The 22906-nt window shown below is 52.2% G+C and overlaps 7 protein-coding genes across 7 annotated transcripts; 4 read left to right on the plus strand and 3 right to left on the minus strand.

The window, feature by feature from the left end:
* Positions 1-663: 663 nt before the first annotated feature.
* On the minus strand, positions 664-1664 carry Z517_08308 (uncharacterized protein; the record flags this gene model as incomplete). The annotated part of the gene is made up of 2 exons (XM_013426826.1): positions 664-863; positions 926-1664. The coding sequence occupies 2 exons, from the start codon at positions 1662-1664 to the stop codon at positions 664-666; spliced, it is 939 nt and encodes a 312-aa protein (XP_013282280.1).
* Positions 1665-2108: 444 nt separating this feature from the next.
* On the plus strand, positions 2109-3009 carry Z517_08309 (uncharacterized protein; the record flags this gene model as incomplete). The annotated part of the gene is made up of 2 exons (XM_013426827.1): positions 2109-2403; positions 2498-3009. 2 exons carry the CDS (start codon positions 2109-2111, stop codon positions 3007-3009), a joined length of 807 nt encoding a protein of 268 aa, XP_013282281.1.
* Positions 3010-6596: 3587 nt separating this feature from the next.
* Positions 6597-9414, plus strand: Z517_08310 (uncharacterized protein; the record flags this gene model as incomplete). Its single annotated transcript, XM_013426828.1, has 4 exons — positions 6597-7400; positions 7496-8773; positions 8827-9261; positions 9313-9414. 4 exons carry the CDS (start codon positions 6597-6599, stop codon positions 9412-9414), a joined length of 2619 nt encoding a protein of 872 aa, XP_013282282.1.
* Positions 9415-10315: 901 nt separating this feature from the next.
* Positions 10316-12622, plus strand: Z517_08311 (uncharacterized protein; the record flags this gene model as incomplete). Its single annotated transcript, XM_013426829.1, has 6 exons — positions 10316-10355; positions 10460-10719; positions 10799-10919; positions 10976-11596; positions 11653-11841; positions 11895-12622. The coding sequence occupies 6 exons, from the start codon at positions 10316-10318 to the stop codon at positions 12620-12622; spliced, it is 1959 nt and encodes a 652-aa protein (XP_013282283.1).
* Positions 12623-14958: 2336 nt separating this feature from the next.
* On the minus strand, positions 14959-15513 carry Z517_08312 (cytochrome b5; the record flags this gene model as incomplete). Its single annotated transcript, XM_013426830.1, has 2 exons — positions 14959-15253; positions 15401-15513. The coding sequence occupies 2 exons, from the start codon at positions 15511-15513 to the stop codon at positions 14959-14961; spliced, it is 408 nt and encodes a 135-aa protein (XP_013282284.1).
* Positions 15514-16290: 777 nt separating this feature from the next.
* On the plus strand, positions 16291-19305 carry Z517_08313 (uncharacterized protein; the record flags this gene model as incomplete). The annotated part of the gene is made up of 1 exon (XM_013426831.1): positions 16291-19305. The coding sequence occupies one exon, from the start codon at positions 16291-16293 to the stop codon at positions 19303-19305; it is 3015 nt and encodes a 1004-aa protein (XP_013282285.1).
* A 1325-nt stretch (positions 19306-20630) lies between these two features.
* On the minus strand, positions 20631-21608 carry Z517_08314 (uncharacterized protein; the record flags this gene model as incomplete). Its single annotated transcript, XM_013426832.1, has 3 exons — positions 20631-21012; positions 21105-21489; positions 21593-21608. The coding sequence occupies 3 exons, from the start codon at positions 21606-21608 to the stop codon at positions 20631-20633; spliced, it is 783 nt and encodes a 260-aa protein (XP_013282286.1).
* Between the last annotated feature and the right edge of the window lie 1298 nt (positions 21609-22906).

Consider the following 22906-nt stretch of genomic DNA (forward strand, 5'->3'; position numbering starts at 1 on the left):
TTGAGTGCGGCATCGTCAATGCCCACAAAACTCTAGCGTGAGTCGGGTTCGCAAGGGAGGCATAGTCTCGAGACCAACGACTTGTGGTTCGATCGGCGGTGAAGGCGATTGGGTTTTGAAGGGCAGCAGAGAGTTTCGGTTCGTCTGGCAACACTAATGTTGGCTGGGTCGCCCAGCAGTGAATTTCGATGTGAACGAAAGGCGGTGACGATGGGTGTGCTGATAACTAGGCAGGATCGGAAATTGGGCAGCGCGCAGCCTGGCAAAAGTTCGAAGCAGGTACCCAGGTCCGCAAGGTTTGTTCCAGGAATAGCCACACGGCTTCAAAAGCAGAGTATGAAAGAGTGGTATGGCAGGATCACAGAATGAACGAGAGCCTTTGACCAACGTCTGAACTGATATCAAGATGGAGTGGTGAATTAGGACGCGGTGACCAGCAGGGTTGAGAAAACACGTCAAATCTCTTATTCGCGGTATTTAACCGGACCTGACGATCGTGCACAGGCGCAGAGGCCAAACCCGAAGACCCAGATTAGCGGACCCCGGAAAATCTTTGACTTCATAGGTACCAATTTAAGCGTACCTAGGCATAAAACGCCTTAGCTCGATACAATATTCAGACGACAGAAGAAAGACAGAAACACCCTCTCCCCTTGACAACCCTTAGTATCCCAAGTCGAGAACATATGCGGGTCCATCATAAGGGACTTTCTTACCCCCGTCGTCCTTATACCACTCATTCTTGACTTTGTCCCACTGCAACCCTTCCTTCTTCCTTTCATTCCTCCATTTGACTAGTTCATCAAGTTGCTTGCCTCGTCGTTCAACATCGCGGTCGTCTTTTCGGTGCGCTTCCTTCTCCTCTGTCGCGGCCAGTTGTTAGTCATGTGGTCTGGGACCGGCGGTGAGTTCCAACGGGACTAACCTTTGCTGTCCTTGCCCCTCGACGTCAGTGGAGCAAGCACATCGAGATCCTTTCCTTTCCAGATCACCAAGCCGCGCTCCATCAGCGACCTGCAGCCGAGGATGACATCAAATTGACTGTTCTGTCGTGCAATCTGGAATTCACATGGTTGTGTGTGGTTCTCAAAGACAGTTGATCCCTTGAGAAGACCTAACGAAGCCACTGGACTGTTGTCGAAGCTGTACCAGCGAGGTTTGCTTTTCTCCCATTTCGCGGGGAGGTTGTTGGCCGATACGATCTTCTCGTTGATCCAGTTATCGATGACTCCGGTGTCAAGCAGGAACACGCCTTTCCATTCTTTCCCTCCTGGAAAAATCAGCTCAGCTTCGATCTGGTTCATTTTGAGCTTTGGTTCATCGGTCAGGAGCATGCGCCTTTGAGGTTGCTGATTGGTCATTGTTCTGCTTGGTAGCGCTCGACTGTCGGAGGCCGATTTATTAGTGCGCGGTCTCTGTTGCTTGCTTTGGCCACGAGCATTTCCTTCAGGTGGATAGCTGTCGTCGACCCTCTCGTCATCCTCATCGTCTGTGGTAAGACTCGGTGTGCTGTTTGCCCCTCTGCGTTGTGCTCCATGCTTCTTAGCATCCAGGTTCTCCTTGTGTAACATACTGGTGGGAACGCCAGTAGCGACATATCCTAGCTTGAGCCAGCGGTCGCGGTCAAGCTCCAGAGCGTCATAAGAGTTATCTTGCCGAGTCATGCTCACGGTGCCTACAAAATAAGGCTGGAACGAAAGTTTGCCTGCTCGTAGGCAGATCAGTAAAGGACTTGCGCCGCATCGCCTTTATCTATATCACGCGACAGAGCCCCGACTGCCCCGCATCTGAACTGTGTCTGCGTTGTCGTAGCGATCCGACTGATGAGGCGACTGTTGGCTGCCCAAACACGTTACACAGCAGCCTTCCGAGCCTGTCGGTGCAGCATAACCACTGCGATTTTGCCCGGCTAGAGCGGTAGCAAAACCGGTGAACATTGCGCGAGCATCAATGCACCTATCTCTGGTCACCCATGCAGTGATGCTACCAATTATCCCTATGCTTGGTGTTACCCACCTCTGGTGAGCGAGCATTTATACAAGTGCCGCTTGGACCTGGTAGCTTTTGCATGGTTTTCGACTTTCAAATTTGGAAACCGACGGCAGAACATGGCTGGCATGCGAGGCTATGATAAGCTCGCGCATCTGATGAGCCACTATCCAGAATACGGCATCGTCCGCCGATTCCGCGAGCTGAACTACAGAAATATCCTCTATCTCCAAGCCGAGTTAGTGCAGCTTGAGGCAGAGCTGCAAAGCGCAACGACGGCAGACGCCCAATCCCAGGATCCTCTCCGCCAACATTATGGCAACCACTTTCCCCTTCTGAGCACCTCTCTGGGAGCCGGCCACGACGTGCAATGGACCACAATGCTCGAAATCCGGGGTAAACTGGAAAAGTACAGTGAGCCTAACGTCACCCTGCCTCTTCATGCTCCAAAGAGCATCCACTTCCCAGGAGTGGTAGCCCAAGTCACTGATCATCGATGTTTAACAAGACCAGTGCCTTCAGGACCAAAAGGCACTCGGCGAACTGGGTAGACCAGCAAAGCACAACCTCACCTTCCTCCGAAGCTGGTTTGAGCGGCGACACATGGGCAACCGCCCGATCATCAGCAGCGACAGACATGTCTGGGACGCGGAGAAAGAGCATGACCTCGTCGTTCTCGAGCCCGCAGGATTCGCAGACGCTCTGAGCGACTGGATCTCAGGCCACTGTGTGCCCCTTTACCATCGAACCATCGGTAAACACCACAAAGCCACCGTCGACTGGGACCCGGCATCGGAGATGTCGTGGTATTCCTCGTCTGGAATCCAGGCGGCCGTCGATGTCGTCGCGACCATTATCTCCTGCCTTTTCCCCGTTGGAGCCACCGTCGTTTTGTACTTTGTGCAGAGCATGGGCGCGCGTTTGGGAGCCTTGGCCGCCTTCACCGCCGTTTTCGCCTTCTGCCTGGCACTCTTGACGAACGCAAAGCGGGTGGAGATCTTTGCGGCCACGACAGCGTAAGTTCGACCCTTTTGGGTACGTGCCCTCTCAGACGGTATCGAAGTAACATGTGGCTAGTTTTGCAGCCGTTCAAGTCGTGTTCATCGGGACAAATTCTGCGAACCCAGGAGGTTATGGTTGATCGCTCAGGGGCACTCCACGCGGAGAAATATACGCAATACTATTTAAATCCAGGATAGGCTGTCCAAAAGGAGCGACATGAAATGATAGAGGGAGAACTATTGGCTCGGCCGGAATAGAGAGAGAAAGTCACGAGAGGGGCACAGAACATTGGGAGGACTGAGTGACAAGGCATTTGAAGTATGTGGGTAACCTCGCTGTGTTTTCCCCGGATATTTGGCTGGAACTCGCACAGTATTTTCTCAGCATACTTGTACACTCTCTAATTATCTTTGTCATTTCTTCTTCCTTTTTCGTCTTATCATCAACAGTGATCCACCTCCTGTCCACGCCTCTTCTTCCGACTTCCTTCTTAACCACATCTCTCTCGTCCCCTTGGACCAGTATTTCCACTACACCAGGCTTTCTACCTATATGCTGTCACTATATTCGCACACCTAGGACATTTCTTCTGGAGTTCTGGTCCCAAGATTTACGGGGTTGATGCCGAAAAATTTCCAGCCCGAGATTTTCGTAACGACCATTGGTGCCTGATCACTCTTCCAGCACGAGTGTGTCATGAATGACAAGGCTATTCCTCTTATCCATGACAGCGCCCACATCTTCACTAATAATCAGTGATATTCCGGTCTTTTTGGCACTTGCCCGAGAATCGTGGGCCTATTCCTGACACCGGGCCTCAAGACAACGCGGTGCTTCTGATTCGAGGTCGGGCTCGGCAGGTACTGAACGGTAGGTTTGAAGGCTTCGTAACACTTGGTTATTGACTACGAAGGACTTCCTAACAAACCCGGTGCCTAGGGAACGAGTCGAAATAGTCGTCCCTTCCCATAGTCTTCTTGAATGGGTCAATGGTACAATGGTTTAGCCACGTCCCATTCCAATGTCCCGTTGTCCCATTCCGGATTTGGCTAGCCACGTGACATGGTACTCGGGTCCTTCTTCTGGCACCTGTTCCTCAGTTCAGGGCCATCACCAGGTCCAAAGATGGAGATGGAAAGTGCTCGTGTCGAGATTCCGACGTCGAATTGCCTGTTCGTAGAGCTGTTTCATGGCCCTGCGGTTTCGTTCTCCACCAAGGTACCGAGTATGTAAATATGTACATATTACTCGTAGTCACGATTCTACATACGTATTATTGGCCTTGCTTGGTGGTTACTAGGTAGGCAAAGCTGGCCAACCAGTGTTAGGTACGAGGGGAGGTACGAGGCAGTGCCCAGGTGCCAGAGTCAGTAGTAGTAGTACGAGTACTTGTGCTCGGTGGCCAAGCAGGCCGCGCCACAAGGACAAAAGACTTTCGTCTAAGGCGCGGGCCGGCCGCAGAAAAAGCCAATGGAACACGCGATCGAGGGTGAATTCATCTGGCACCCGATACAAACAACAAACTGACGCGGAGCGCGACGAGACAAGAATTCTCTAGGGGTCAACAAAAATCAGCTCGTCATTGAAATATGTACAGGACTGAGCAGGGGTGGTGCTCCGAACCTATCTCACTACGAGTATGTATTTCCCACTGGCTGGATTGGACCCCCTCTTGAAATGCGAACCCTTGCAGTCGAGTAGAACCTTGCAGCGGGTGCACCTGGTAAAACAGCTCCGGACAATGCATCCCTGACATAATGATCATGCGAGTTAGGTTTGCCCCAGTGCCAACCTACCTACCTTTGTATGTTTTTGTGGCTTACGCCTAGCAAGCAGGGCCTGGCCATTCTGCGACAATCCAGGTCTGGTCTGTTTCAGGATAGCAAGAATTGAGGCAAACGTAATCCCCACAAGGGAGGGTTTATCAATCCGCCCTGGTGGGCTGGCTGTATCCTGGGATTCCTGGCACCCAATCCTCGTAGGGCTCACTCCGAGGGGAAACGAAAAGAGCGAGAGGCATGGCTAACCGGACTAACGCGTTGCCTCGTTTGTGTCAATAATGGCAAATCTTTTTCGTCGATCAGACACTGTTCACTCGCTGGGTTTCTCGAGGGCGGGAATATTTCGTAGCCTGCGGACCACGTGGAGGTGGCAGTGCACGGTTGGGCTTCTGGAGATCTGAACAGTGGAAGATCCCGTGTGGTTTGGGCGGGCGTTGCGTGTAAGAATGGCCCGGGAAATTGCTACTCGGTATCGCAGTGGTGGTATCGATATGGTGCAGGACCTCTATCGATTGCTAGCAGGGCTTGAAGTGGGGGATGGAGATTGACCAGGATGAACACAGAGGGCGAGACGGGCACGATGGGGTACTCGAAGGTGACATTCTGTGATGCATGCTTTTGTGACAGTGACCAAGGTTTGCTGGCTGAAGCAGCGTGGCTTGAACCCGGACAAAACGAAGACCAAACTGGTTTGACCCGAAATCTGACCGCTGTTGATATTCATGTTAGTTTCTCGACCATTCAAGCCAGGTCCGAATAGAGGCGACAGGAGAACAAAGGACGTTGGTAGGGACTAGGTACGCGTGTGGACGTTGCTGCTGAGAGCATCTGTTTAAGGTCCCTGTGGGCAAACCGTTGGCGATGAAGCAACCGAAGAGCGTGGACGAGTAACTAAATATACAACCTCTGCGGCGCGTTCCTGTTGGGTGGGATTTGACTTTGAATGATTTGACGTGGTGGTGAGTGGTGCGCGCTTCTTACCGCTATCTATGACTTCCTGCGCTGCGCTGCGGTGCGTGTGGGTGGATATCATCGAGCAGGGAACACACAGCAAGATTCCCTACAGACTCAAAGCTGCGTCAACCCCCGTGTGTTTGTTCCTTCTTCAGATCTTTCTTCCTGTGCTCCGTCCTCTGTGCTATGCCCATTCACGCCTTGGCCCCAACCCTGCAAGCCAACGGCCCTCGCCTCCAAAGGGGCTGCTGCTGCCGTGACAATCTTGGTCTCCTGTGACTGGTGTTTGGTGACTGGCTGCTGCGCGCCTGTCGCTTGTCCCTGTTTGGAAAAAGAGAAAGAGAAAGGCGAGAAATATCACACGCCTGCGTCACTCATTGGTGCTTTGCCTGCTTCTTCGCCCTGATTCACAGGAACTAACAGAACTAGAGGCCCCTCGAAGCCTTGGATGAAGCCTGGAACCTCGCGCCCTACACCAAAAAGCCCTGCGACTGAGAACTTTTGAAGCCTGAAGGCCAGAAAGCCTGGCGTCAGAAGGTCGGGCTCGAAAGCTAAGCTGAGCGCTCAACAGCAGTTCAATTCCCCATCTGGCTGGCATCTGCCGCTCCCGCTGGCTTTCAGTTAAACCTTTAGCACCCTTAGTGGCTCGGGGCTAGCCATCTGGCGCCCATCTGGCACCCACCTGGCACTCTGCTGCCCGCTTTTCTTGGTTTCCTCCAACTGCCCAGTGCGCAGTCCTGCAGTCTGCGTCCGCAGTCCACAGTCCAGTCCACATTGTAGTGGTGGTGGTGGTGGTGGCGGCACCTGCACCGAATCCGCAACCTGCACTTGCAACTTGCACCTGCCAACCTTCACGTTGACTTGAGAGCCATGGACAACGTCCATAACACGACCTCCTCCAACTTGACCACTTTCACCTCTTCCAAGCGACGTCGAAATACTCTGACCAAGAATCATCCCCCTTCCGCGTTCCCCTCCAAGGGCTCGCTACGCAAACAACAGTCGTCTGCCGCACTTCAACGGGCGCCGTCAGCTCCATCCCCATACCCTCGCAGTCACGACGCCTCACTGTCTTCCCGCGATTCTCATCAGAGAACCCAATCCAGCGCGTTTGCTTCTTCCACATCCTCGCTTGAACACAGCAGCGGCGCACCGTCTCCCATCGTTCCTCCCACAAACTTCTTCGCGTCGTCAGTCAGCGGCTACAAGCCACCACAACACCTCCCGCTCACACCCCAACCTTCAGATGACCGTCACAAGGACTTGATCGGAGCGCCATTTGACGCCTCGGGTCTTTTGTCTTCTTTTCAAGTTGCCGGTATGAACGACAATCAGAATGCTGGTGCTCAATCATCATATCCCCCACCGTTAACCCAAACCCACACAAGCCCCGACCTTCGATCTCACCCGCTACGGAATTCGCAGACATTTGGGCCTGGAATGGTGGCTATGATGGAAGTAACACCTCCTAAATCGGAAAATGGCACGCTCAGTCCCAAGCGCTTCTCAGGTGACGGGCACACCAAACCAGCTGGGCCTTTTCGCAAGAAGAGTGGCTTTTCTAGTTTCGTCAACAATATGCTGGGATCCCCAAGGACAATCAAAATCTCCGCGCCAGAAAACCCCTTGCACATGATACACGTTGGCTACGACAACCAGACCGGGCAGTTTACGGTAAGTCGGCAGCCAATTGAGCAGATCATCCATCCGTCCATTGATTAGAATCACCCCCCATTCTGGAGTCTGACAAGCTGATGCGTTCCAAACAGGGACTACCTGCAGAATGGCAGAGGGTCTTAGCCGACAGTGGCATCACCAAGACTGAGCAAGACCAGAATCCACAGATGATGGTCAACATTGTCGAGACGTACAAGAACAATCTGGGCGGCAACGACGATGGGGTGTGGCAGAAGTTTGACCACGCCAAACTCTCTGACTCCCCTCAAAGCAGCAACAGCAGCTACCAGAGCCCAGTGACGCCCATCATTGGCTCGAGCGTTGCTTCGTACTCCCCCATGACTGGTGTGATATCACCCCCAGCCAGTCCTCGATTTCCCCAGAACCACGAGGGCAGCTTCGAAAACCCTCGCGCTCCACCACCCGTACCGAAAGGCCCTCCCGCTAGTGCAATGGCAGGTATGAAACCGAGTCAATCACCAATTATTATGATGCCAAATCGACCTGCTCCCAAACCACCTGTACAGAGCCTGAGAGATATGGCGCCCTCCCGGCCTGCGCCTCCTCCTCCTATAACCCGAGATCTACCGCTACGGACAGTTCAGGAGCCGTTGAAACCACAGCCGCCTCCAGCCTCCCAGCCTAATACGCCATCTATTCCCCAAGAAGAAGCGCTGAGCCGCTCCAACTCGAAAGGACCATCGGTAACACCACCGCGTGCCCAGCCGGCAATCCAATCTCCTGCCCAGTATCAACAGCAGCAAGAACAGGCAATGCTGATAGCACAGCAAGCTATTCAGAGTAAACAACTAGATCGAAGTCGAAGCCAGCGTCAAGTTGCGCCAGGAGCCCCCGAGGTTCCACCAAAGATCTTGCCTCAACAAGTCAGCCCCAACATTCCACAAGCGCAATTTGCTGCAGTGACAGCTTCGCCGGCTCTCGAAGGTACTCCACAGGTAGCGGCCGTACCTCGACCCCGACAGAAACGGCAACAAAGCAATATCGTGGATGTTACTGCCAGGTTACGAGCAATCTGCACTCCTGGTGACCCGACCGCGAAGTACAGCAACCTCAACAAAATCGGGCAGGGTGCTTCTGGTGGTGTCTATACGGCTTTCGAAAATGGCACCAAGCGATGTGTTGCTATTAAGCAGATGAACCTCGAACAGCAACCGAAGAAAGACCTGATCATCAATGAGATCATTGTGATGAAGGATAGTAAGCATAAGAACATTGTCAACTTTATCGACAGCTATCTGCATGATGGAGACCTGTGGGTTGTCATGGAATACATGCAAGGTGGCAGTCTAACCGATGTGGTGACATTCAATGTCATGAGTGAAGGACAGATTGCTGCCGTGTGTCGGGAGGTCAGTATTGTCCCGGGGAATCGGCGTAAGCATTCCGTTGCTGACTGTTTTAGACGCTCTACGGCTTACAACACCTGCATTCTAAAAACGTGATACACCGAGACATCAAATCTGACAACATCCTCCTTTCGGAAAGAGGGGACATCAAGCTAACAGATTTCGGTTTCTGTGCCCAAATTAATGACACTCACAACAAGCGCACGACCATGGTTGGAACGCCATACTGGATGGCCCCAGAGGTGGTGACGAGAAAAGAGTACGGACGAAAGGTCGACATCTGGAGCTTGGGCATCATGGCGATCGAGATGATTGAGGGAGAACCACCGTATCTGACCGAGTCACCGCTGCGGGCCTTATACTTGATCGCTAAGTACGGAACACCACGTATCAAGGACGAGCAAGCCCTGTCGCCGGTCTTTCGAGATTTCCTCCATTTCGCCCTGAAAGTTGAACCCGAGAAGCGAGCAAGTGCTCATGATTTGCTACATGTAAGGCGATCTCCTACATCTTCGGTGTATATCTCTAACGTGGAACAACAGCATCCATTCATGCATAATTGTGCCCCGCTTTCCAGCCTGGCTCCGCTCGTTCAATCAGCGAAAGAAAGCAGAGCTGCCGAGAAGGCGAATAGAGGCAACTGATGGTTGTGCTGGTCTGATTCTTGTACAATTACTGTGACCAAGTGTGACTGAGACCAGCCCTTATCCGACTTGGCTGTGTTTTGGACACTGCAACCTCACGTTCAGCGCGATATGCTTTCGACATCCTGCGTCGGAGGGTGATATGCTTATTTGCATTCTCCAAACATGCATTGTTAACAGCCAGAAGAAGAATTGGGAAGAGGCGATTATTAGACGCACTGCTACAGACTTTTATCTTTTCGACACGCCTCCCATCGAGGGTTGCTCGCATTACTTGCCGGTACTGGGTATTCTTTCTTACTTTGTGCAGCGTTTCCTGCGGGCTATCAGCTTGCCGTTGCCTTGACGACTATTAAGAAAACATGATGATCAGATGAGCGGACAAAGGAGTTTTGTGGAATATGGGCAATGAGCAAAGGCAATGGGTATGAAAGGACTCGAGCCCGTCTGGTGGCTACTCAATTCCGGGACGATAGTATGGAGAGGTCTGAAAAGCGCCGTGAAGGGCGAGGGAATTTGACCTCAATTGTAACAGCAAGGCAGGCAGATGAGCCATGTAGACGAGAGAGCTCCTCGAAATCAGAGCTACCATTTTGTAAAGACATCCCATCCCCTACCAGCGAGCCAGATGTGATATTGGTGTGGCTTGTGTGGAGGCATTCTCCACCTTTCACACCCGCCACTCTGACCTGCTGCGTCACCGAGATTCGAACTGCGCTAAAAGCTGGAGGTGAGTTCGTGCTAGCATTTGTTCATCAGGCTGCGCCGCATCCAACCCCAAAGATAAGTCGTGCTTCCATACCGAGCCTTCTGCCCATGTCATAATTATCTGCTGTCGCGTAACTCTTGATCTCTTCTTCGTTGAAACCCTTGGTTCGATCAATAAGTTGACTTGCCTGCCATGTTCCGGGCACAACAAAACGCATTTGACGACGCTGTTGGTAAGCTTTGAATCCTGAGACCACCGCGCTTCGCCATCACTGTTGCCTCACATCTGTATACATGGACTGACACATGCGCCTTTGTTTCTTTTTGTCCTACATAGCCAAGGCAACCGACGAGAACCTGACCTCCGAGAATTGGGAGTACATCCTTGATGTCTGCGACAAAGTCTCGTCCAGCGAGAGCGGGAGTAAAGATGTCGTGGCTGCCATGATCAAGCGGCTGGCACATCGCAACGCCAACGTCCAGCTCTACACCCTGGAGCTAGCCAATGCGTTGTCGCAGAATTGTGGAATCCAGATGCACAGGGAGCTGGCTAGTCGGAGTTTTACAGAGGCTTTGTTGCGACTGGCAAACGATCGAGTCCGTGCTTCCCTTCCAAGAGCCTAGAAGGCCGTGATGTCAACGACAAGGCACAAATTGGCTGATGAGTGGAATCTAGAATACGCATCAACAAGTGAAATCCAAGATAGTGGAGAGGATGGAGGCCTGGACCAAAGACTTCTCGAGCAATACCGAGTTGGGCATAATGGAGCAGGCATACATGAGATTGAAAGCACAGAGTGAGTTCGCCATGAGGTGGAGAAGAGTGCTCCCCGATGCTGACCGCGAGGGCTAGATCCCAACCTCCAACCCCCTCAAGCCCCCGTTAAGAGTGCGATCACGGATTGGGACAGACGAAGGGAAGAGGAAGAACTACAGATGGCTCTCAAACTTTCGATCCAAGACAAATCTGTCGTCGGTCCCTCTGCTCAACCCTCGAGCAGTCCGGCGGAGCTAGCAGCCCAGCCGCCGGGTAGTGTTTCGCAACAGGCAGAGCATCAACCCGTACCCTCAGGGACAACTGCCGCAACAGTTTCACGAGTACGGGCTCTCTTTGACTTTCAACCTTCTGAACCGGGCGAGCTTCAGTTCCGCAAGGGCGACGTAATAGCCGTTCTTGAGTCCGTATACAAAGACTGGTGGAAGGGGTCTTTGCGCGGCCAGACAGGCATCTTTCCTCTCAACTATGTCGAAAAACTACAAGACCCCACTCCCGAGGAGTTACAGAAAGAAGCACAAATGGAAGCAGAGGTTTTTGGCCAGATCAAGAATGTCGAGAAACTGCTTGCCCTGTTAAGCACGAGTACGGGAGACACGAATGTGCGCGACAACGAAGAGATCACCGAGCTGTACCACAGCACGTTGGCAATACGACCAAAGTTAATCGAACTAATCGGGAAATATACGCAAAAGAAAGGTAACCCAGAAAGGACGATGGACTTGTACCGTGCAATGAAATGCTAACGTATACAGACGATTTCCAGCAACTCAATGAGAAATTTATCAAAGCCCGCCGCGATTATGAAGCACTTTTGGAGTCATCCATGGCACAATCCGCTGCACAATACGCTCGTCCTGGTCCTGCGCCATACGGATATGGGCCTGCAGGGGGCGGACCACCAGTCCAGCAGGGATATCCGCCTCAGAGATTCTACACGCCTGGTGAGTTCTGAACCATTTTTGGGACAAGCTCGTCAAGAACACCATCTAAACAGGGGTATTTCCAGATGGCCAACCTCCCAACAATGCCATGCCCTACGCTTCAAACCAGCAAGCGCAACAGCCAGCCTTTCAGCCTCCATACCCGGTAGCCTCGCCGCCACCCCCAAGCCAGACGCCATCAAATCAACCTCAACCTCCCCCTTCTCAACTACCCGATAGTTACGCCGCTTACCCGAATCCCGCACAAGGACCGCTCCGCCGTCAATCACACCCTCCACCTTCAGAGCCTTATGCGGCGTTTCCACCGGCCGGTGACGGTTCTGCTCCACCAGGACGCCAATCGTACCCATCCATTCAGCCGCCGAATGTAGCACAGTTGCAGTACGGAGAGGACGGGAAAGATTACTCGCCTTCCAACTACTCGACCGAGGATCTCAGCCACCAACATCTACCAGCAACATCACAGCCTCCCTCGGGGCCTCCACAGCCATATCCGCCACAACAAGGGATCCCTATGGGGCAACAGCCACCTTCGCAGCCTCCACCCGCGCTGTATCCATCGTCTCAACCACCAGCGTCATATGATTATCCGGTGCCAACCATCAGCTCCCCGCCTCCAGCACCCAATCATGGCCCACCTGCGGTCCCCAGCGATCCTGCGCAAAGACCGATCACGCCACTAGCACAGAACTCGGCTTATCCAGTGTTTTCACCGACGCAGACACAAGCGAATCCGCAGTATCAAGCTTATAGTCAGAGACCGACGAGTTATTACAGGTAAATGAGGTTACGGACGAGCAGGAGTCTGTCGAGGGAAAATGAGATGGGAGGAAGGGAATGGCCATCCGAGGGATCGCATCTAGGACTCGCAAAGATCCCGTCATGGACCTGGATCACATTGCAACCTCAGCGTGCACTAACATGAATCATCACGCACACTCAATCAAGATCCTTCCACCCTCCTGTGCATTCCCCATCCATGGCTCCCTCTTTTATCCTTGAGACTTGAAATGGACTGTAGAAGCAATGAAGTGGAGTTATCTCTGGGGACCACGAGCGCTTTCTTCGCATCACAGTGGAAGCGGGAACCCGAATTTGGGCATTGGAAGTTTTAGGAGGGGAATCTTGACGACTACTAACGACCAATGCTCGGCGTATCTGAAATGGGGGAGGAACATGAGGAGAAAGGAGGGAACAAGGAAAGTTTGGTTTGGTGTTTCAACAGGCATTATCGTGGCGTGGATGTGGCGCTGCGTTATCCGTGTCCATAAGGTGTGATACCTGACTGTTGTGTCGTATAAACGACGCGCGCCAGGAGAATTTCGGAGACTGAAGAAAGAAAGCCGTTTGCCTTGCGCAGCTAACTGACTCATTGACCGAACCGATGAAAGACAAGACCCCCAACATAAATGAAATGACGAACGAATGACTCATTGTCCGAATCTTCTAAAGTTGGGTGAAAGTATATTGTGTTTACAATGACAATGGACATATTTGTTGGTCATGGGATTTTCCGAGCTTGTAGTTGTCGTTCTCGTTGTCAATGTCAATGTCAGTGTCGTTGTCGATTCCCCTGCTTCGCCATAGTGACTTCTACTTCCCTTACCTCCCTTACTCTCCTTCTGCTCTGCTTTGATTTGCTTTGCTTGGCTCGATGCGCTTCGATTCGATTCGATTCGATTCGATTCGACCCGGCCCGACTCAGTTAGTTGAACAATAATAGCAAATCATCCTTGTTCGGCCGCCGGGGGAAAGAGGGGAGGCTTCGAACTCTGAGGGAAGGGGCGTATTTTTCAACCGCTGGGAAAGATATTCGCGGTGCATCCGCGGCACATTCACATGAACACGGACATGAACATGAATCTACATGGATGAATGCATGATAGATATCCTCGTACTTTTGTTGTTGTTGTTGTTGGTGTTCCCTTGTAAGGTTCTTGTTGGGAACTCGAAGTATATGTATATACGTATGGATCTCAATACCGGAGAGTCTTCATCTTCATCTTCCGTCGATACCACCCGGGGTACAGTCTGCCCGTCAGTCCGTCCGTCGATCATGGTATGACCATGTCATGTGTATGTACTGCGTCTCGGGACTTCGGAGGTCGGAGTGTTTTGTCCTTCGCCTTCCCATACATACCTATACAAACATAACATACATAACATGCATACATACACCTACCGACCTACGGGCGACTATACGGTACTTTACGCGTCTCCTACGGTTCACTTCCCTTGGGTACACGACGAGAGGTTCCCCCACCCCACATTACTGGTAACTGCATCCAACTCGGAACCCATCCATCTCTCTACCCCCCTACCTCTCTGCCCTTACCCCACCCCGCCCGGAACCCCCTGCCCTGTCTCCTTCAATGCCTACGCCTAGTTACCCATCTCCTCGTAGGTGGCAGCAACAGTATGTCGGAGTTCGGTAGCCTTCGATACAAAAGATAGCTCAGATATGAGTCCAGCTGGCAGTGGCACTCTATCTTCTTGTTCTCGTTCTCGTGTGAGCCGAGAAAGCGACTGCTCGGAGAGGAATCCCGAGATGTCCGAGTTCGGTTCGAAATTGACAGCACAAACTCACTGGAACGCAATGTGCGAGTATGGGTAAAGGGCATGGGGGCAATATCTCAATGTGAAACCCGGGAAACACTTCAGAACTTGAGCAGTCTCTTTCAACTACAGAAAACCACACCCATAGCCCAGATCTCTATCGTTGTAGTATTAAGCATCGAACATCTAGACTCGGCTAAAACGTTGCCAAACACCCAAAGCATGAGCAAGGGAGCTCCAAGTCTGCGTCGTACGTGGATCCTTCCAGATTGGTTGTCTGAGCTGGGTGGATGGCGTTCTCGATTACTTGTAGCTTGATGTCGAAGTAGCATGGTTTTGTCCGTTTTTGTATTCACAGCTGAGCAAAATGTGTGGAACAGGTGGTTCTGACCCAAGTAGATTTGCCGCGCCCGGCGCTTTGCACTCAACACGCAATGCAGCCACCTTTTGTAAATGTGCACTTCCCAGAAACGAAATCGAACGTTGGCATGTTCTTGATCCTGCAACCCAACCCAGTGACCCGGTATTTCACAGCCAGCACTCCCACATTCGGAAATTCATCTATTTCTTGTCTTGGGTTTGCATGTAGGTGTATCCGAAATATGCGAGGGCCGCGCCAACCAAAAGGACAGCATACATGGCAACACCCGTGCCGGTGTCTGCGGAACTCCCGCCGGGACCAGCAGCAATCTTGTCAGTGGCACCAACCTTGGGGGCTGGGTCACCCGGAGCGCGTTTTAGGGAGCCGACAATGAGGCCCTCCAGGATTTCGCGGGCTTCATCTGAATGGCCAACGTCTTCAAAGGCTTCGGTTGCATCTTGACCTCCTACGTCGAGGAGAACTTCTTCACCGCCACTATAAACGATTACACATAAGCATCAGTCACGAACACACGTGAAGCAGGCTAGAGCATGAACTCGACATCAAAATGCGCAATCACAATGTGGGGCCATCAGCGGTGGGGGATAAAGAGGCATTGGAAAGCATGTGGGAGCAACATACGGATGCTCGTCGACGAAAGATGAGGCATTGTAGACCTTGTCGTGGATGACCACATAGAGATCTTTCTTGGTGTTGTGCTTCGACACCTCTGCGTATGTGAGGTCTTGAGACATGGCTGCGGAGTTGGGGACTGCGATTGGGTGAGATGAGAACGGCTTCTTTCGAATCGGGGTCGATGAGATGGATTCGTGTGAAAATTCGACTCGGGAGGGGAGGACAAGAGGAGGACGATGGATACGAAAGGAGCAGCGAGGGTGCGAGTGAAGAGAGAGGGTCTATCAATTGATTATTGTGTGAAGAGAAGTGCCAGATTGTCGGTCGGGGAGAGTCAGTTGTGGCCGCAGTAATTAAGCCAACAACAGCGGCCGAGAAACTGAAAGAAACTGCGCAGGGACCATGTGGTGGAGCCACAGCAACCGCCATGCACACAATCCGGTCACTTTGGTTCATATTCGGTCGGCAAGCGAATCGGAAGGCAGGTGATGGTAAGGTCCAACATGGCGGGACTTGATGCCCCAAACCTGTCAGCCCGCTTCCGATGACTTTCCGTCTTCCACCGACTTGTCGTCAACAAGTATAGTTGCGCTCAATTCCGCCCTGCCATCACTTCACTCGGCCTCGGAGAAGTTTGCCTTATTTGGTCGGGCCTTGTGGGACGTATTCCGTATCTCGTTCCAGGAATCTGGGGGATGTGGGTGGATGCGAAGGTCCAAGCAATTATTAACGTCACGTGTTTTCGTGCGGGCGAGCAGGTCGCGGATAAGGACCTAAAAGTAGTGCGGAGAGGGTGTCTTCCATCATCTGTAAACAAAGCCAACACCACCTGCGCCCAACGAGATGCAACGATAGCACGACCATCGAGATCCCACATGCTCACCACCCCGCGGTAAATGTCAGGCCACATTGTATATCATGGTGTGCCACGCACGCACAATGATGACAGCGACCGGGAATCTCACGCGACGCTGTTCGCGGGGCAAAAACTATGGTTCTCCCATGCTATCCCCCAACGGCAGCAGATGATCCAGAAAGCTCAACTCAACGGCGCTGTGGTTGTGAGTAGGGATACCGAGGCCGATGTCAGACTTGTCGACCACCTCAGGAAGAACAATGCACCAGGAACATACTCGTACAGATACGTTGAACTCTCCCTCCGTAATGGCCAACTCGAGAACCTGGCCGACCATGCCGTCGGGGCGCCCTCACGAGTCTCGCGGCCTGTCGGCAGTACTGTCACAGCCCCTAAGTCTGGAAGGACACCTTTCACTGCGGAGGATGACCAGTTCCTCTGGGACTGGATGAAACCCTTCATTGACCGTGGAGGGGCTTGGAAGGGAAATGAGATCTACAAGCAGATGGAAGAGGCGAATCCGAGACATACCTACCAGAGTTGGCGTGACAGATGGATTAAACACACTCAATTTCACAAGCGACAAGTCCGTGAGACTGTCGCCCCCGAGCGGCCTCGTATGGACGCGCCAGAAACCCGTCTATCGCATAGTGTACCCGAAAGAAGGCATCGGCCAGAATTACCTGATGATGGAGGCAGCGCACGAGCCAAACCTGGGATCGATCCAAGTCAGTCTGTAACAGCCGTGAGTGGCAGAGTCGCAGACAGGCTGCCAAACATTGCTGCTCCACAGGGGGAAGTAAGCCTCACTGTCCCGACCACTTCTAGAAGTCCCGAAGTTGTTGCCGATACGCATCACGATGTCAGCCAGACACAATCTTCAACAAATCCCCAGTCTACGATCCGCACCTCATTCAATATAGAGGAATATAACGAACTTTACGAATTGGCAGCGACATTTGAGGGTGGACAGTTCATTGATTTCGACACGCCATGGGAGGAGTTGGCCCGGCAGCGTGGTACGCATACACCTGCCGAATGGAAGCATTTCTTTATTTCGAGGATTATTCCTGACTATTGCAAAGCTAAGAACTTGACTGTGTTAGAGGTTGCTCCTTATTTGGCGAGCGAACCTGACGAACATACTACAAACACAGTCGAACTGCTCGACTCCAGGGAAAAGGTTGAGGCGACATCTGTCACATCTCAAACCCAAGACGATGGCGAATGTGCAAATTGCTTTACCACCGAAACTGTCAGATGGCGACATGATAAAGAGGGCAAGCTCATTTGCGATGAATGTGCCAAGTTTGTGAGACGACATGGCTATCACAGGCCATCGACAGCTTTGTCAGTCGACGATGCTGCGATGAACAAGGACGAAGACGAACAACCCGAAATACATGCAAGAAAGCGTCGCATCACAGACGGTCGAACCAATTCCGCCGCCAACACCAATCTTCCCCAAAATGCCAGTCGTGTAGGCAGCACTGGCCCTCCAGCGCCTGTTCGCGGAGACTACTCTCAACAGGTACCGTCTGACACACCACCCTCATTTCAGCTTGAGACTCCGCTCACAAGTCGTCCACCTGGACCTAACGAGTCCAGGAAGAGGCGTGCTGGAAAGGGTTCACAGTCTCAGTCTACGCAGGAATCAAGTCAATCCGGCACTCAAAGCCAGACTGTGGACGACAGTCTTCGACAGGAAAGCCACAATCAAACGCTACCGTCGAAAGGTCTGACAGCAGATATGCGAGACTTCCAGTCTAGGGAAAGTGATACCCATGCGCAACCTTCAACTATCAGTGAAAACGACCCATCACGAGAAGGTGCAACCGCGTTCCTGGTCTCTCCGGGAGGGAAACGTAAGCCTCCGCAAGATGAGCTGGGGGACATAAGTTATTGGCAATACTCTTCAATCAGCATACAGAACACAATCCGCAGTTCGTCACGCAGCCTGGCAGTGACGGATTCACAGTGGGATGATGCGCTCCTTCACCCAATGGCTTCGTCTAACCCGCCAAAGCGTGCACGAACCTTTCGTGACCACTCCCCAGTCTCTGCCACGGAATCTGACAACGATGACGAGATGCGCAAACACTATAGGAGATCAAAATCGGGTCTAGCTGCAGATTTCAGCGGCTCTGCTACCTTTTTGCGAGACCTGGCATCTGAACAATTCGAGACTGCCCAGGAGTCCATCCCGGAATACGAGACAGGACCAGAAGAACCGCTTCAGTCAAACGGTCAGAGAAAGACACCACTGGCACTGTCTAATCGGCTTGAAGACATCAAAGCCGAGCTTGACATAGCTATTGAACACCCGGAGTCTTCAGACAGGATCGACGCAGTTAGCGACGGTATATCTGATGTGGCTCATGAAGAAAATATAAGGGAGAATGTCACGAGGCTCACAGAAATAGATGAATCCGACCACAGCCAGGATTCTCTGAAAGTCCAGCGCAGGCTGAGTGACCACAGCTTTCTTGAACCTCCTCCGATTCTCTCATATCCTGCTCTTCGGAACCCGCAGGCATCACCTGGCGCTGCAGACATGCCAAGTTCCTCGGAAGATGTCAGTGGCAAGAGGGGAGAAGTCGAGGAAGAGCAGACAGAACAAGAAGAAACCAGAGAGGATTCGTCTCCCGAGCCTGACGGTCACGAAACAGATGAATGGATGGCTCTTCAGCAAACCCTGCATTCAAGCGTCCCGGACTTGGAACCCGTGCTGTTCAAAGCCCTCGAGTCCACCAGCTTCGATTTTGGACTTGCAAGTGAAGTCGTGGAGATAATGCTAACAAATCGACGTCGTGTCCTAGAGAAGCAGCGAGGGCGGGGCCTAAAGAGCGGCACTGGAAGGTTGACTGAGCTAGCAGAAGCCAACTTGGATATGGAGAGTCTCCTCCCACGAGCTATGCGGGGCGTCTGGACTGAGACGGATGACTCTCTCCTACTTAGTCCAGACGCAAATGATATGAATACGGTGTTGAGGAAGCATGGGCGAAACGTATGTGATTTGCGCTTCGAGTTTTTGCGGCACTTTGTGGAGGAGTGACGGATGGACCGCGAGGACCAACAGCACTTAGAAGTCAATCTGTCGCAAGGGAAATGGAGTTGTCCGAGCAGACGAGGATCTCTACATATGAAACAGCAACTAGTCGGAGAGTGGGTGAGCTGTGGTCTTTTCATTACACGTTTTAAGCTGTCTATACTCGCATGCCCGCGATAGCTGGGATATTCTAGGAGAGGCCGGAACAGAGCTGATTCAGATACTACAAGCTATTGCTGAAACGAAAGGCAAGCAGGGCAGACAACGTACAGAGACAGAAGAAGAAAGACACGCGTAGCCTTTGCGTACTGTATCACCCGCCACCAAGAAGGCTACACCCTAGACCTCCTAAGGAAGCAGTACCAGCCAGCTCTCGCGATAGAACCGGCTACAAGAAAAACAGTTCCATGCTCACTCACCAATATCTACAGCGTCATCTTCGCTCCCATCCAGTATACGAGTACGCGTCCTATACTGTCTGGTTCCAGCCCAGTCGGAATCAGCTCCGGGCTTCTTGGGATGTGCCAAGTTCAACTGAGCCCAGCTTCGCACGATAACCAGAGGACAAGGGCCCATCACGAATGCAAGCAAGGGAAAGGACGTTTGTCGAGAAGAGAGAAGACAGGGTCTGGTGCTGTCCGTGAGCTGCGCTGTACTCGCGAGGTACGTCGAATTGGCAATGTTCCTCCATCTCCCAAACCACCACGATTCGGTGTTTCCCTGGATCTTTCGCAAGAAGGGGTTGGAAAACAAGGAAGAAGAATAAAAACTGGCTCTCCATCTGTTTTGCGGTCTTGCTATGTTTTCTCGATATCTTCTCCGCCCCCTTCTTGAGAGGGTTTCACTGAGACATGCAGCTCTCAACTGCTCACTGCCACACTACTTAGTGACATTGTGCTACTCCGTTGCTTCGAGGCGACCCGTTGAAATCATTCATTTCTTTTCCCCCTGTCCATGTCGGCAATACCTACCTCTCCCTCACCAGTTTTTTTCCCAATACCTGCAACACTCCTGGCCGTGAAATCCCCTACGTGATGTTCCTCTCTCTTCCATGGTCAAAACACACACGCTGTGGCCTCCCCCGGGGACGCCGTTGTTTCCAGCGCCATACATACGCAAAAAGAAGTCATCAAAATCTCCGAGCAATCTAAGAAAGGAATCACCCCCGGGGAGGCTGCCATCACTTTGTCGACTGAAAAGATTAGAAAAGTGGTCGAGGAAATAATATACAGGCTTCGGTGGGAAGAAGCTTGGACCAGAGTCCACTAACTGCAGCTCGTTTGTCAGAACATTCCGTGCTTCCGCTCTTGGATTATTTTTAGGCTCTTATCTTACTTGAACTTGAGATGTTCTTCGTAGAACTTGAGCATCGCTTTGGGGCAATGATCGGCTATGAGATCCATAAGGACTTTTGACCGTTTGCCATTCTTGAACTTGATGTAGGCGAATAATTTGCCGGCTTCATCTCGCTCCACCGTCTCGACCTTGGCCACCAGGTCCTCCCAGTTTTCTTTGTCGGGGAGCCACGTACCAAGTGCCTCCTCGGCAGGATTCGCTGGTGCGTCAGTGTTGCGCTTCCGACGCTTTGCTGCGGGCCGGTCATCGGTAGAGGCTGGTGTGCGCAACTTTTGCTTGGACTTTGCCCTCTTGACAGATGGAGTTGGACGTCCGCCAATCTTTTCGTGGTAGTCTGCGAGGAGCTGGCGAGCATGTCTAGAAAAAAAAGGGGGGGATTGTGTTAGCCGTGGTCGCAGTCACGATCGCAACGCTCTGCCGAACAAGATAGAGGCATTGGTCAGACATACGGTAATAAATGCTCTTCAGGTTCCCAGGTATTTTCTTTTTCACTATAGCCTTGCCATTTGATCAAGTAGAACACCTGGCCTTTTTGGAATTTGTGATTTCGAATCGTCTCGACGTTGTACATGGCTTCTTCTTCAATGCTTTCCGAGTCGTCGTCTTCGGAGTCGTCGTCGTCTTCTTTGGCCCTGCCTGTCGTATCATCCTCTGAAGCCCGAGCCTTGCCTTTAGGAGCCTCTGGCGCCCCCTCCTCATCATTGTCGTCGTTGTGAGGACTCTCTTCCTCTCCATCAGCCTTGTCTTTCAAATCTCCATTGACTTGTCTCTTCGCCGCGGAGTCGGCGTCCGGCTCTGGGTCGTGAAAGATGTCGTCTGCATCTCCAATATCTTCTGCGCGACCGGTCAGTCATTGGTCAAGGCTGTGCGCGCGACAAACCACTTGCCCGGGAGGTGAAGCTGAGGACGAAGTGGAGTCGACAATGATCCAACCTACCGAATCCTTGAGGCATTTTGAACTGCTGCAAGCTGTGGATAGAGCGCGCACAGTTGGATGACAGTTCTAGCACAAACTTGCGACGCGACAGGATTGAGATGTAGAGTGGCACCAGCTTTCACAACGACTTACTCCAGACGGGAGAGGGACAATATCGCGACGCGGAGAAAGCGACTGCGGACCTCACATGGGAAATCCGTCCCCGGTCCGCTGCTTTAATCTGGCGCTAGCGGTTTATCTTGGCGTTCACTGTATTGGAACTTGTCGTCCCTGTTCACAAACGCTGCTTTAATCAAGTGGCAGTGGTGGATGAGAAACAAAGGGTATCAATCTCCATACAATCCAGCCCAAACCCTCATACAAAACAACGAATCCACACTTCGTAGCCGTCATTGTGTCGGAGTTTCTCTCAACGTCTGCCCTGCATAGTCCATTAAGCTCAACTATGTAAATTTCCCCGAGAGGCCGCAACACGATAGTGTCATCAATTCTCCCTCGAAATGATTGGGATTGAGTAGCATTTCCCCTCGACTCGGCTTTTGTGAAACCCACGTCACGCAGCAGATGCGTGACGGGGTCAGGAGCACAGTTAATAGGGCATCTAGCTCAACAAAGGTCGGCTCTATCTGCAGGCAGTCCACCGTTGACGTTGGCGTCGAAGCTCTCGGTGCAGCACCAAATGTCTGGGCATTCATTCACCTGTCTCAACGACGAACGCATGCGACGCTGGCCAGATCTCTAGACGGAGACATGCATTTCCAGGCAGTTCGGGTATACGTTGGCGAGCTCGAGTTCGGCTATTGTTGGCGTGGCGCACACGGCGGTGGCCGAGTGATTCGGACTTGATGCCGACAAGGTGGAAGATCTGTTGGGCTAACATGTCACTCATGGTCTCACCTAGCAGGAATGCAAGGCCGAATCTCTGCTCCATATCCTGGCCAGTGTTGATTCAACCGCTACTGCACTTTGGACCACATTGAATGACTGGTGCCCGTGGCGCCCTAGTGCTCAGGAGGACTCGTATATGGTCAGAGAGATGCTTTGAAAACACAGAATTTTAGAGCAAGAGACTGCCGAGCCGAGCGCCGGAATGTATTAAGAACTACTGATGGTGTAACCTTCAAGCATTCTGGCATGAAGTTCACAGTTCGAAACAGGATTAGGGCGGCGTCAACCGTTCGTGGCAAGGGGATGTGCATCTTGGCTCGGGGCGCAAAAGCAGCGGGACACGAGGGTCTCCAAAATTTTGAGATGTTCGCTTTACCACTCGTGAACCAGATCTGCGGGCAGTTAACTATCACTTGGGGACACGCA

This window comes from Fonsecaea pedrosoi (genome assembly GCF_000835455.1).
Source record: "Fonsecaea pedrosoi CBS 271.37 unplaced genomic scaffold supercont1.5, whole genome shotgun sequence".
Lineage (NCBI taxonomy): Eukaryota > Fungi > Ascomycota > Eurotiomycetes > Chaetothyriales > Herpotrichiellaceae > Fonsecaea > Fonsecaea pedrosoi.